This window comes from Chenopodium album, chromosome 17 (assembly GCF_948465745.1).
Source record: "Chenopodium album chromosome 17, dcCheAlbu1.1, whole genome shotgun sequence".
Lineage (NCBI taxonomy): Eukaryota > Viridiplantae > Streptophyta > Magnoliopsida > Caryophyllales > Amaranthaceae > Chenopodium > Chenopodium album.
The window spans coordinates 44,656,224-44,671,780 of NC_137850.1; the positions used below are offsets into that span (position 1 = coordinate 44,656,224).

The 15,557-nt window shown below is 30.7% G+C and overlaps 2 protein-coding genes across 2 annotated transcripts; both read left to right on the forward strand.

The window, feature by feature from the left end:
* The first annotated feature begins 204 nt into the window (after positions 1-204).
* LOC145589860 (small ribosomal subunit protein eS25) lies at positions 205-2,173 on the forward strand. Its single transcript, XM_081646549.1, has 4 exons — positions 205-316; positions 427-501; positions 598-732; positions 1,841-2,173. The coding sequence occupies exons 1-4, from the start codon at positions 314-316 to the stop codon at positions 1,970-1,972; spliced, it is 345 nt and encodes a 114-aa protein (XP_081502675.1). The 5' UTR covers positions 205-313; the 3' UTR covers positions 1,973-2,173.
* Positions 2,174-9,388: 7,215 nt separating this feature from the next.
* LOC145589116 (uncharacterized) lies at positions 9,389-11,522 on the forward strand. Its single transcript, XM_081645677.1, has 2 exons — positions 9,389-9,491; positions 10,969-11,522. Exons 1-2 carry the CDS (start codon positions 9,389-9,391, stop codon positions 11,520-11,522), a joined length of 657 nt encoding a protein of 218 aa, XP_081501803.1.
* Positions 11,523-15,557: the final 4,035 nt, after the last annotated feature.

Below are 15,557 nucleotides of genomic sequence, written 5' to 3' on the forward strand. Positions count from 1 at the left end.
TTTTTTTTTTTTTTTTGAAGACAAATGTTGGTGTAGTTTTTAAGGGATAGAAATTCTGATTTTTGACATAAAACGAACAACTGTATCTGAGTTTGAGATCGAATCCGATACCAATTCTAAAGAGAGTCCAAGTCCTAGACCCATATTATCAAAAGCCCTAATATTAAAATTCACGCAGCCCAAACCCAATAACCCTCCATAACCTAAAAAATAGGAATATATATTCATCTAAAACCCTAATTCGCTTCACCCCTTTTATTATATCCTTCCTTCACTTTCTCTCTCTTCATTGTAGTTCTGCCTCTCATCAACCATGGTATTCATCTCTCTCTAATTCTCTATACTCTAATTTCAGAGATTTGCTCTTCGATTCATCTTTTATTGTTCGATTTTAATTTTCTGGGTTTTTTTTCGATTAATTTTCAGGCTCCAAAGAAGGATACCAAGGCTGCACCTTCATCAAAACCGGCTAAATCTGGAGGTGGAAAGCAAAAGAAGAAGGTTAATTTCTTAATAATTCATCTCCTAATTTCCTTATCTTTGATAATTTGTATGTTTAATTTGAGATTAATGGGTTTTTTTGGGTAAAAATTGCAGAAGTGGAGTAAGGGAAAGCAAAAGGAAAAGGTGAACAACTTGGTGTTGTTTGATAACGCCACTTTTGACAAGCTTCTTTCTGAAGCTGCTAAGCAGAAGGTGGTTACTGCTGCTACTCTTTCTGAGCGTTTCAGGGTATGGTTTCTCTTTAATTTCATCTCGCTCTTTTTGTTTTTAATTTGATTTGATTTTTTCGCTTTAAAGTTCAGATATTTGTTTAGGTTTGTAATCAATTTGGGTATTTTGACCTGATTGTGTAAGTTAGGGTTTTGAAATATATTAAAAAAGAATAAAACAGGTTTTTATTATGTGATCTGATTTATATGAGTATGATTTATATTACGATGTGTAGTAGTGCGTTTAGGAGTGTTGTTTGTGCATTTATCAAGATTGATGGGTTTCCAATGATTTTCTCTTGATTAGGGACAATGAAATTGTTTTAAGATTTAGGGTTTCTTAGTCAGAATTTAGTGTTCATTTCTAGCTATTTTGTTTAGAGATTACTGCAAATGTATTAAGGCATTACTTATCATGATAATTAAGTGGCCAGTTGTTACTGTTTGTAGTTGCAGTAATGTGAGCTGATCAATTTTGATTGATATACACAAAAGATTGATGTGCGGAATTTGTTGCTTTTTTTGTTTTTCTTTTTTTTTTCCCCTAGTAGTATGATTTTCGAGATTTGTTGAGTGACTAATATAGGGTGATTACATATAGTGTGAACTAAGTATATGATAAGGTAAAACAATGAAGCAATTAGATTGTTTGATGGGTGAGTTATTCCTGTAGTTTGACTGTGAGTGTTATTTTGCTTAACAAATCGCATAGTGGAGAGGTGTTTGGTTACTTTTTTTATATCCCTTTGAGAGGAGGGGCACCTTAATCATCTCATTGGAATTGATTTTATTTTGGAGTGAGACGAGTGACTGATCAAACTAAATTGAAATGACCATCTCATCGGGTATATTTATTTATGGATGGGAACCTGGTGATGTTTCCCTTGGACGCAGCTGCATTGTTTTTTCTGCCTATCCCTTGGTTAGTATTGAAACAGCTGTTAAGTATACGAAAGTATGTAAGTTCTTATGGCATTGTTAAGCTATTGCTGATTAGCCCTGAGATGGTGAGATCAATGTTATGTTGCTGATGTCAGTCTTAAGTTATTTTTGCAACATCAAAATTTTGGCTACACTATTTCCTTTTACTGATTCATCTAAAACGTTTTTGGGTTTTCTTCTATCAGATCAATGGATCTCTTGCAAGGAGGGCCATCAGAGAGCTTGTGACAAGGGGTGCTATTAAGATGGTAGCTCATCACTCAAGCTTGCAGATTTACACCAGATCAACCAATGAGAAAGTAGTTGCTGCTGCTTAATTCTTCTCTTTAGTGCATCTGTTATGGTTGCCATGGGCAGCTAGTTTTGTTTCAATCTTGTAGGATAATTTTGTTTTTGAGACCTTTCTTTGAGGCAAAATACTCGACTAGAAAACTTGGCCTTTGAGAACCTATTTTATTTCTATCTGCTCAGTGTGTTAAGAATGCAAAGTTTCTATTAGGAAGTGCGTATTTTTTTCATGATTCTTGTTGCTCTACTCCGTCCTTAAATGATTGAAAGTGATTGCTTTGGCGATTAGGGGAATTTATCACATGATTGTTTTTGCTAAGCCTGAGATAACTTGTGAATACAATTGTACTCTTAACAAAGGTTTTGATGAACAATTATAAACAACCAAACTCGATGATGGGAATGGTGTGTGACACATATAACAACAATCCCTACCTGCCTTAAACAACGATAATGGGTGGATTAGGGTATGGTAACCCATACATTTACAATGATAAGGTGGGTTTGGTAATGGCAAACCGATGAAGGATTATCCATTTATATGTGGTAGGAATTGTCCACTTTGCTTTAATGTTATCAATTTAGCTGGTAACACCCTTACACATGCGAGTACACACACAAACACCCCTCCCTTGATCAACTACACCTTCCTCAAATCTACTTTGGACATTTATATGACTGACTAGTGATACATGGTTACATTCTCACAACACTAGCTAAAGGAAGTTAATGTGGGCTACATGTTTATGATAATGGGTGGGCTTGGTTATGATAATGTAATGAAGAATTTCCAATGCCTTAATAGACCACTGAGTTAGTAATTGGATTTATCTCTATTATATCACTATATCTATATGTATGCTTATATATTAAAAAGCATTTTTAAAAACGTTTATGTGCCACGTGGCACCCTTACCATGTCATCTTTCAAATATGAGCATATTCTAATAAAAATGTCTATCATGAGATTCGAACTCATTACCACAAAAATATGCATTAGGTGTCTTACCATCTCATCCATATATTAATCATGCTTTTATACTCAACTCATAAATATATAAATATATGCATTGGATGGAAATCTGAACATTTAATAATTACAATTCTTAAAAAAAAAAAAAAGGAAAAAATAAAATAAATCGATCCTATTATTTGCTAATTATGCTAATCGAGGTAATACATACAAGCAAGAAAAATTAACTATTGTTATAAATTAATTTTAGTTATTTAATTATTTTGATAATAATTATGTCTTTATTTTCATTATATTATAAATTATAAACAAAGGACATGTTTATATAACTTTTTTTTTACAGGAACACGTTTGTATATTTAATCAATAGGTGTTCCATAAATAATTTATTCAAAGGTTTAATGAAAAACTATTATAAATTATAAACAATAATGAATGAATAAATAAATAAAGAATGAACCTATCTATTCAATTACAAGTGTTAAAAAAAACCAGAGCATCGCCTGGGCCACACACTAGTTATAATTTTAAAACAGTCATATAATCAAACATAATTAGTCTCGAGACTTTATATATACCTATTAGTAGGCCTATTATGGTTCTAAATCAATTGTTATGAACACCCCCAACATTCATTTATTTTGTAAAAAATGCTCAAAAATTCTTCAATAGTGTGGAACGGATTATAGCTTTCATTTTTAGATAATTTTCAACAATTTTGAACTTGGAAAGAAAAGATGGATTGCTCCCTATGATCCACAGAAGGCCATGGTTGACTGGTTTGTACTGTCCATTTGCCCTTATACTATCAATTTAACAGGGTACATACACAACCTCCTTAGATCAACTCAAAACCCACCACAGGCTTTTATATGACAAAGTGACTAACTGGTGGAGTTACATGGTTCCAGATAACACTCATTTGGTTCATAGTCACATGCTCACTGAATGGTAGTGTCGAAGTGATTGGGCCTTGATTTATACTTCTTATGAGCCAGAGGCTTGTGTAATTGAAGCCCAGGCCATGATGAAAATGTAATTAATTGAAACAAGAATGGGCCCAATCCATGGGTTACAGATCTTTGGATTCACTTAGGATATGAAATTATGAAGTACGTACTTCTTTTTCAATCTGATAAATGTCAGCAAAGAATAAAAATCTGTTTTCATATTTAGGCCCTATTCTCATCAGATTATTTTCACTTCAGTTCAGTTCAGCTCAGCTCTAATAAGTTCAGTTCAGTTCAGCTCCTAATTTCCTTCTCTCATAAAATATTCAGTTCAGTTCAGCTCTAATAAGTTCAGTTCAGTTCAATTTAGCTCATTTCAGTCAATGAGAACAGGCCCTTACCTGGTTATATGAGATTAAATTTCGTTCACATAATTTGTCCTTGTATATCTGAATCTCTTAAACAAATACATACCTGATTACGAAGACCTATAATACATCATCTCCTTTTTAAATCGAAATGACCTTGAACTCAAAAGCATTCTTAATGCCATGTATCAGTACTAGATAAAACGTTAAACTATTTTATGAAAACTATTCATATAATAAATTTGAAACTAGTTTAGTTTTAATGTATATTCTCATAGATTATTTTAAAATAAGTTTACTAAGATAAATTATATGATTATATAATAATAGTCGTGGACGGACTCGAGTCGAGGTAATATTTATAACCGTGAAAGTCAAATTCTATTCGTACATAGGGATATATTCGTACATAAAGATATAAAAATTAGGAAATGAGTTGGAAAATGCAGTGGATTACGAAGACTGTCATATTGCATGAGAATTTATGTTGGATCTGATGCATTATGGTCATATCCGACGTGACAAAATCCACTTTTTAAGCATACACCACTGGTTAATTAGCAGGATATTATAGTATACTAATTATCATGCTCCAATGCATCGAAGAGATTGAGACATAAAGTATAAAAGTATAATTTGTGATAAGGAAAAAGTTTGTTAGAAATGGAGGAATAAGCATCTCTCTCTTGCATGTGATTCAAACAATCAAATATCAAATCACATGAAATAAGAAATGCAGTATGAAATGTGATAAATAAAAAAGATTCCGACCAAATTAAATTTTCTAGCCTTTCAAATACATACGAGTATTTGTCTAAGATTGAAGGTTTATTATTACAAACATATTTATAAGTTGCATGCATACACATTAACTAAATATACTCCATGGAAAAAAAAAATTAATTTCTAAATTTGGTAGTTTGTTTGTAATTATTTATCTCTAAATCAAGAATTCATCTAATAATAATATGGGTATAAACTAAAACGAATACACGATCTAGGCACATCTCTTGTATACAATATGCCCATGATGGTAGAATTTGAGGCCGAGTACGCTTCATTCTTTATTTACACAAGTAGGTTTCCAATTGGAACTTTGGGCGTGTTTCATTTAATTTGTTAGTATAGTATAGTATATGGTGTACATTGTACAATATTTGATGTCTTTTGCAACTTGTTTATGCATGCACTATTATTATCCAATACTTTAATTTGTTAAAAAAAAATGACAATACTAATTAGTAGATTTAAAATTAAATTCTGCCTACTTTATTTTCTATTTGTGACTGTCAACAAACTCTACGTACCTAATAAAAAAAAATTTAAAATTCATAGCAAATTGCCAATTACGCGTTTTTCTCATTACCACATCTATTCTCCATTTCTCTAAACAGAACTCTCGTGGGAACTTGTGTTAGACAAAAAGATGTATCTTTTGAATCAGCTACATGCAATTTAGAATCAAAATAATAGAGTTACCACTTTTCTCCATAATTTTGAAATATAGAAAATTGAATGAAGCACACATGCTGATAATTTTGAGAGCATTTTAGCACAATTTTTCTACCCTTTTGCAGGATGTCCACATAGATCATTGTCAGATAAAATAAATAATTGACCAAGACAAAGATTGGCTAGCTAGGTTTGCTTTAGGTATAGGTTCCAAAAGTTTCAATCATTCACAAAATTTGTCAGCCAATTTGTGCATTATATTATATAGGATTATATCATGACAAAACTTAATCTATTACTAATGTTTTGTTTAATGGCCTTTATTAGTGAAGCAACTAATACTCTTGTAGTCTAGTGTTAATGTGTTATCCTAACCTCCTAACTAAGATTCAATTCATTTCACTTCACTTTTTATATGTGATGTTTGTACAATTCATTATTTTGGTCCTACTTTAAAGCTTAAAGCATGACAATAGAAAACATCTTTAAATTTTTGAAGGGACTTTAGTGTATAGCTTATAAGATAGTTTATTGATCAATTTAAGCTGAATTCAACTCAATTAATTCTAAGTCAGTTTGCTTGTATAGTACTAGAGGTTGGATGATCCGGAGTGATTTGATGCGAGGTGTGCATATATTGGCCAATTTGTTAAATTAAGGAGTTTGCATGTTCAAGTGTAATGTGCGTGCCGTTGAGATTTGAGCATATCTAATAGCTAGATTAGCTAGCTACTGATGCATAACAAAAGACTATCAAATGCCTACTTAAAAAATGTAGCCTAAATCTTTTACCAAGTACTGTATATAAAAATGGTGGGTTGGCCATGATATATATATATATATATATATATATATATATATATATATATATTAAAATTCTATCTCTAAAAGTGAACTACATGATCAAAGATACTACACTATAGTGAAAACAAAAGTTAAAACTATTTTTATTAGGAAAATTTAAAAAATACCACCATGTATAGTAGTCAATTTTGACATAACCACCTCATTTTTTTTTTTTTAAATCTTACCACCAAGTTTTTTTCAAAACCTTTAAAACTCCCACCACTTTTGCAAGTGACATCATTATGGTCCTTCTTTTTCATTTTCCCTCTTTTCCCCTCTCTCTTCCTTCGACCTCCCTTGATTTCCCTGTCTTCCTTCTCCCTTATTTCAATCTCTTCTATCAAATTTGATTTCAATTACACAAATTTCGCAAATTAGGTATTAATTTCTACAATCTAACATTCAACGAATTGAATTGATTAGTGTAATTAGGGTTTGGATAATCAATTTGGGGGTTTTGCTAAATTCGAAAAATAAGGGTCCATGAATTGAAAATTGAATGAATAGTTGGACAATTAAAACAAGTAATTGGGGCGAAAACACAATTAAATCATGCAATTGGGGCTAAAACACTAACATTGTAGTGGTGATTATTCATTTAGATGATCATGTTCATATGCATAAAAAAAAAAAAGAAATACACCACCACACCCCAAAATACCAAAGTGATTGTGCCCAAAATACCAAAGAAATGAGAGAGATTGAAAGATGAGTGTTGAATGTTAGGGTTTCACAAAGAAAGGAGAAGAGATAGAAAGAAAGGAGAAGCAAGACAGGGGAAATCGAGGGAAGAGAGGGAAGAGAGGGGGAAAGAGAGGGAAAATGCAAAAGTGGGACCCATGACGTCACTTGCAAAAGCGGTGAGAGTTTTAAAGGTTTTGGAAAAAACTAGGTGGTAAGATTAAAAAAAAAAACTTGAGGGGATAATGTCAAAATTGATTACCATACATGGTATTTTTCAAATTTTCCTTTTTATTATACTATTATTTTACTATAATATATACCGAAGTATTATTTATCTAAAGCAGAGATATTTATTCTACTCTTTTAGAAGAGTTCTAGACATTTCACATTTATAGTACTTACTAGGTGAAACCCCGTGTAATGCACGGATATTGGCTAATTATAATGAAAATATAATTAGATATTAAAAAACTAAATCGATTGATCAGTATTAAACCGTGTGAAATACAGTTCGTATTAAAAATGAAATACAGTTTGTATTAAAACAATAAAAACATGAGAGAGAAAATATTTAAATATGTGATAGTTATAATGTGCAAGTCGATATTTTAGGAAGTTTACTTTAGATTTTATATAAAAAAAAAGTCATAATCTAAATGCAATCTTTTTTTTTTTAATGTAATAATATTTTTTTTAAAAAGTAATTTTGGCGGGAATTTTTTTAATAACGCATTTACAAGTGTTCTCTTAGATTCGCTTTTATTAGTATGTAATTGATTACTTAATACTAACCTAGTAACATTGAAAATATGGTCAATAAAGGGTCAAATCTCATCACTAAAAAGTACTTGTAATACTTTAGCTCTAGAAGTTCTCTATGGCTTTCTACTACTACGGCTTACAAAACTCACTGGAATTATGCTACTCCACATATAAGACTTGTATAAACTTCCTAAATTGATATTCATATCACCTTTTTGTGAAAAAAATAATGAGTAGATTAGTAAATATTGAAATTAATTTATATTTGCTTTATTCTAATATTTCTATACCTAGTTCCTTTCCTTTTAGGCTTTTAACTTATATACGTAGCCCTTAATGTATATATAGTATATCATTTTTTCCCTTACAAAAATCGTTTTCCTCTCTCCTTTTTTTACTGATCTTTTCATATAGATTTTAATCAATGAAATTTGTTGATACTTTATCATTATGACAACCTACATGTGTTGTATTCTGTAATAACCATTTACTCCGTACCAAATGAGTTGTAACTTGTAAGTGTCTCCATTCAAATTCCGCTTGATTGCAAATTATTTTGTGTCCTAAAAAATAATATAAATTGTGCATTAATTTTGATCCATCACCTGCACAATAAACATGCCATGTAAGGGCACATATGCGTCTCCGACGACTAACTTGTGATGTAAGTACACCCTACCTTAACAAACAATTGTAAGCACCATCAAATGCAGACATCAAAACACGTTACTAATGCACCAAAAGTTTATACAATGCCCAAACTAAGTGGTGCAATTAGGCCCTGTTCTCATCAGGATTATTTTCAGTTCATTTCAATTCAGTTCTAATAAGTTTAGTTCAGTTCAGTTCAGTTCAATTCAGTTCAGCTCCTAATTTCCTTCTCTCATAAAATATTCATTATTTCAGCTCAATTCAGTTCAGTTCGGCTCAGTTCAATTCAACTCTAATAAGTTCAGTTCAATCAATGAGAACATGCCCTTAGTCTGCAACCCTTGATGCTAGTATATGGTTAGATACGCGAAAAATTGATTGTTGTAACGTAGCACTATCTTTTCAAAAAGAAAATAAAAACTTAAAGAGAGAAACTAATTTGATGTGATGTCTCCACCATATTTTGATATCTCCATAATGGTCTCAAAGTAACGGAAAGTTTAACAGAAAAACGGTAAAATTTGAAGGGACCTATTAAAATAAAGCACCAAAAATTTAAATAAAGACCCAAGACATATCGTATACAAGTATACATTATATTTAATTTTTAGACTAAAGTTGTTGCATTATTTTTTTTGGTGGGGCTATGAAGTAATTGTTATGATTAAAGTGAATTTTGTCAAGCACGGTGGAAGTTGATTTTAAAATTTATGGCTGCTAATTTCCGTGACACTATCTTAGTAAGGAAGTAAGAAAAGGATGGCCAATGATAATATTGTCTTTTGCCACATGGCACTTCTTAATGGCAAAGAGCCTAATTTAGGATGTGACAATTTAGCTTCTAACCTAGTTCACTCTTGGGGTTAGCTAAAACAATCAAACATGATAGTTTACCTTAAGTAATTATTTAATCTGGCCTTGTTTAATTTAACTTATTTTGACTGATTTTAGACAAAATTAGTGCACATAATTAGTCAAGATACAATTATTAATTTATTAATTTTATTCTATGCATTTGAATTGGTAAAATGAAATTTTTTTAAAAAATATTGAAATAGTGAACATTGAATTTACATGAATAGTAATTGTGTGTTGTGTATGAATGAAACTAATGAAGTCAAAGGGACTTTTAGAAGAAGCATTTACATGACTTACATAACTTGCATATATTAAATTAGAGATAAGGTTGGCATGTACTTGGTAATTTGGTATATCTAAGAAATTTTAAAGAAAAATGAGCCTTATGTCACTAGTAATTGAGTTTTTAATTACTAGGTATAGCTATATTATGAATATCATGTTATATGCCTTTTATTTCTAAAAATAACATGCTTTGTAAACAAGTTTTTGTATATCTACACAAATACTATTGATGGTTCACTTAGATTTATTAGAATTTGAGATTTTATTATTTAATTTTATTTTTTTATATAAATAGAAGGATCTTTGTTTATAGTTCACTTAGATTTTTTTTATTTTTTTATTTTTTTTAAATAGAAGGATCTTTGTTTTTGAGCTTAAATTACAATACAATTGATTAATTGAATTCGGATTTGCAACAATAAATTAATCTTTCCCCTCGAATAATTCAAGTATAATATTTATTTTGAGCTTTTGATAGGCATGCTCTATAAGCCACCCTAATAATGTAGTGTTTACAATTGAAGAGTTAATTATAACAATGGAAATATTTTTTTATTTATTTATTTTTTTTAAAAATCTACTCATCTAATATGGATGGAGTATCATCTATTATTTCAACAATGGGGAAAAATAAAACTTTGGTGGAGGTAGCATTATAATTTTTAAAACATATAAATAAGCAATAAATTAAATCATAGATAATAGATTTAGTAAAAGTGACTAAAAGAGAAAAGATGTTCCTTATTCTATTGTGTATACCAAACCCACACTCAAATAATTTTTCTAAAAAATATCACTAAAACTAATTACTCTTAGTGTACTTTACTTTATATCCTTTGCCTTTATATATAGTGGCTCACTCACTCTTTGTGCACCCAACTCAACCATTTTTCTCATTATTTCTCCTTCATACTTCAATAATTTTCCCTCTTAATATCCAAAAACTTAATTCATCAAACTATGTTTTGATCACAAAATTCAATATTCCAAACTCTTTTTTTTGGTTAAGACTTATAAGCTAGCAACAAAACGATTTGCTAGCAAAATTCTCTTCAACTTTCTAAATTAGCAAATGAATCCCTTAAACATAAACCACATCAAAGTAGAGAAAGCAAAATCCATCAAACTTAGGTACCAAAAACTAAGAAAGATCACACATTTTTTTCGAGTTTTCGAAATCATCCTAATTCTTGCAGTGATCTCAAGGCTATCATTTCAGTTACCCTTAGCATTATTCCAGCTTTCAAATGAATTCATCAACAGTTTATCTATCTTCCTAGTTAGCCCTCAGTTCGTGTTCATCCTAGGGAACGCAATCGTGATCACTCTTTTTGTGAACTCAGGGCATCTAAACAGCAACCTTAAGTCACCAAAAACTTCTTCATTAGAGCGTAAGAACATGAAGACAGTTCAAAAATATGTTAAAAAACAGATAATGCCAGAGGAAAACGCGATGATGGCAATGATTTTTTCGACTTCAGAACAGCAGCAGGTGATCAAAATCTACCACAGGAGTAAGTCAGAGAAGGTGAGGAGGGAAAAGGTAGTAGAGAATAAGTGCTGTGGATTACGAAGATCGAACACGGAGATTAAGAGCTTGAGAGGTTGTGGATGTAATAAGGTTGCAAAGGATGGTCATTACCCTGAAGATCATATGAGTACTGAAGAATTTCAGAAGATAGTAGAAAACTTTATAGCTAGACAACAGAGGTTTTTGAGAGAAGAAGAGTACTCTGCTCTTATAGAGTAGATTTTGTACAATAGTACTACTTTGATTTGGGGGGGGGGGGGGGGGGGGGGGGGGGGGGGGGGGCGTGGGTGTTAGTTGTTTTTGGAAGGTTTTTGTACAGTTTTACTTCTGAAAATGGTAGTGTACTTGTTATTTGCTATAGTTTGCCTTAAGGGTTTTAAACTTTAGTATAAAAATACAAGTTTTTTGCTTGGAAAATTTCCTGGACTCCATTCTTTTATCACAATTAAGGTCTTTATTAGTACGTGTTTTTTTGATACGGAAAGAAGGAAGTGTCCTATTAAATTGAAACCTCGCATAACTCAACTAAGCTCAGGTTAAAGTAAAACCTTGAGGTTAAAAGATACGAACCTTTACCACTAGACCATGTATCGTTTGATAAGGTTACATATACATAGCCATAGGTTATTAGGTACTAAGTTCCAATCCCACTCTCTGTTTTAAGTAGACTTGTTATACTAGGCATGTCCCCTACAAGCTCCGTTCGGGAATAATCCCCTGGAATAGAATCAGATGTTAAAAAAAATTGTCATAGTTCATTCCTCAATTATATATTAAGAGTTGGGACAAAATTACAAATAATGATGAGTGAAGGGAATACCGAATCATTCGAATCTAGGCCTCAACTTAGTTTTGACATGGGTCTGATAAACCAAGATTATGATGAAATTTTTAAGTATGTTGATTAGCAAAAGTCACTAACAAAGTTAAACATTTGTCTTTACTAGCTGATCTCATTCTTTAACGGAATCAGATGCTCTTAGATATGGCTATATATTCAGATGCTGCGGTTAATATATTCTGTTAATCTGTTTGCAAGTCAACATGGAAATAAATCCGCTCTATTGGCTTAAGTTAGTGTTGTTTTCATTTGAATTTCATTTTATGTCACCTTAGCCCTTGAGTTTATCTTATCTGAATTTATAATATCGATTGAATTTATTACCTTTGATCTTAGTTTATTTATATATATTAGTATATTACTCAACTTTAAACTTATTAGACCTAAAATAAGTGAAATTAAGATAAACAGGTCAAGGTGGAAAGAACAAAGACTTAGTCCACATATATATATATATATATATATATATATATATATATATATATACCATGCAATGCACGGTTTTTATTAAATTATACTTGTATAGTAAAGTATAACATTAACACAAAATTTAACAATTATATACTTTAAAAAAAATTATAGTATCTTAATATACTACTTATTTGTTCATTTTTATAACCAAATTACCTAAGGAAAAATAAATAAGTAAAAAAATATTTCATTTGAGTGTGTATAGAAAAAATACAATTGTGGAAGGTGAATATTATAGGCTATAAATACTTTTCATATAAACGATAGACAATCAAAAAAAAAAAAAAAAAAAAGTGGAGGGAAAATTTTCAACTAGTGGATGACATGTGTCATCAGTGGTTTCGCTGTTAATATTAAGTTATTGATTGATAACCAAATTACCTAAGGAAAAATAAATAAGTAAAAAATATTTCATTTGAGTGTGTATAGAAAAAATACAATTGTGGAAGGTGAATATTATAAGCTATAAATACTTTTCATACAAACGATAGACAACCAAAAAAAAAAAAAAAAGTGGAGGGAAAATTTTCAACTTTTGGATGACATGTGTCATCAGTGGTTTCGCTTTTAGTATTAAGTTATTGATGATTGACTGATGTATGTATGTATATATTTTTTTAAAAAAAAAAATCTTAAATTAGCAATTTAGCATTACCTTATTTTGTCTCTTTTGTATCAATTCTGAGAAGGTAAGAGCTAGAACGTAATAACCAAATCCACAGTAAAAGTGAAAAAGGAAAGTTTCATATGTGTATATCTTGAACAAGGTAATAAAAGGCTAAAGCCATAAACGTGTACCACGTTTAGTTATATCACTTGCAACTATATTTTTATATTTACTTTTAACTTCTTATTCATAATCCTTAGAGCTACGTTAACATTAACTTATTATTATTATCATTATAAACATGATTGTTGATACTTGATACCTTAAAGGTAAGTCGATCAAATTAATTTCATTACGTGTAGCCCATAAAGACCATTTTCCTTGGTAGATAATATTTCGAATTTATAGAGTAAGCAATGTGCTGTGGTATTTCTTTTTCTAACAGTTTGTAATTTTATGTCTCTTTCTTCATGTAATTTTATGTCTCTTTCTTCATGTAATTTTATGTCTCTTTCTTCATTTGTGTGAAATGTAACATAAATACATTTATTTATGAATATTATTTTCTAATTTGATGGTCAAAATACAAGGAAAAGTTTTGATGGAAGAAAGGAGAAAAAAAAAATTAAATAAAATACCCAAGTAGCCAAGCAAGAAGAATATATGATAAAGAGATGAAATGCATCTGTCTGTTAAGGGGCAAAATCTAAAATCTATGACATTTATTTTGTTCTACTGCATATGATGCAATATACTGATACATGATATATCCTCTGCTGCTAAAATTGTTCGAATTTTCGGTATCTAGATGCAAAAAAAGAACCAGACAATGAGAATTTTATACCCTAAAGAATCTGTCCTCCTTACCTCCTGGTGGATGGCCAGTATATGTTGATGATCTTCTTGGTAAGCCAATTCACATGAAGGAATATTATATAAGTCTGTCAATTTCAAAGTTCCTATTGTTTAAGTATCACATATAGATCCAATTGATAATTGTAATTAGAGCGAAGATTTTTAAGTTCATGTTATCCATGTTCAAGTTGTTTAACTATTTAAGAATTCGAAGGTTTAAGTGACACAGAATAGATGCATTTTTTTACACAGTACAATATAAAGGTCATAAACTCGTAATTTATAACAATATCATGCAATGTGTGATACAATGTTATTGAAGATTTAATACTAGTACTTTTAGGTACTTTATAAATAATACATACATAACCTATGTTTAGTACAATCCAAAAGGAAGTTGGTTCTGATATAATTTAATGAATGATCTGGAAGTTTTTAGCTAAGTTATTAGGTGGAGCAGAATTATAAAGATAATAAAGGCAAAAGAACGCTGGTGTACATCCATGGATCATTATCTAGTACTATACCTAATTAATTTGATTAAGTTCAAAGGAAATCCTTTAATCTTGCCAACCTTCTTTATTCAATTCTTTTTAAGGCTAGCAATTAGGAAGCCTATAATTAGCCATTTTTGCAAGACAACACCCCGTAACAATTTTCATCTTTAGCAAAACCATGTTAGCAAATATGTTGAGTTTGGGACCACCACTTTATTCGTACTTTATTGTTCCATCCAATAATAAGATAACATGTTGTAGATAATGCCGGATTTTATGTAGAAGATAAATGTCCTAAAATATCAACCACCATTAGGATGTTACATATTCCAATCTTAAATATCTAATGAGTTCCACTTCTACCTATGAAAGTACAAAAATTTACGACACAACTACTTCGTGACACCTTAGATGCTTGTTTATTAACTTACCTTTTTATGTTTGAATTTTAGTAAATGAAAGATTCACTTTATTTTAAGGGGGGAAGAAAATAAAAAAGAGAGTAAAGAATTAAAGAGAAAAGGAAGGGCCAAAGCAGAAGAGAGACCACATAAAAGTGGATTAAGGCTGGGGCATAACGTAAATCTAAGGCTTAAGGATCTGTACTAACCAATTGAAGATCTAGGCTGCATTTGTTCAGCTTTCCACTGGGTAAGCAAGAAAGTAGAAATCGAGAAGGAATACTAAACAACTTAGTATGAAGTATTACAGAGTGCAGAGTACTATTTACAAACAAATTATGTTATACATACAATATTCCAAATGCACGGAAAATCATGAGATAAGAGGCTAGAATAGTTGATTAACTCCAAATTTCAAACGTGAGGTTAAGCGGAGGGAGAAAAAGGGTCATCTAATGTCACCAACTTTATTATTATAGGAGAGACTACCTTGATTTCCCTAGTCTCTCGGTCTCTCCTATAAGCAAACGGTTAACGATTGCTCGGAAAATCATGCTCTTCGTTGGTGCATGTTTCACGTTT

Bases quoted from the DNA above. Each gene is read 5' to 3' on its own strand.
- LOC145589860 (XM_081646549.1), top strand. The intron at 502-597 runs GTTAATTTCTTA...TAAAAATTGCAG, and splicing joins GTGGAAAGCAAAAGAAGAAG to AAGTGGAGTAAGGGAAAGCA. The intron at 733-1,840 runs GTATGGTTTCTC...TTCTTCTATCAG, and splicing joins CTCTTTCTGAGCGTTTCAGG to ATCAATGGATCTCTTGCAAG.
- LOC145589116 (XM_081645677.1), top strand. From the start codon at position 9,389: ATGGCCAATGATAATATTGTCTTTTGCCACATGGCACTTCTTAATGGC. The intron at 9,492-10,968 runs GTTAGCTAAAAC...TAATTCTTGCAG, and splicing joins TAACCTAGTTCACTCTTGGG to TGATCTCAAGGCTATCATTT.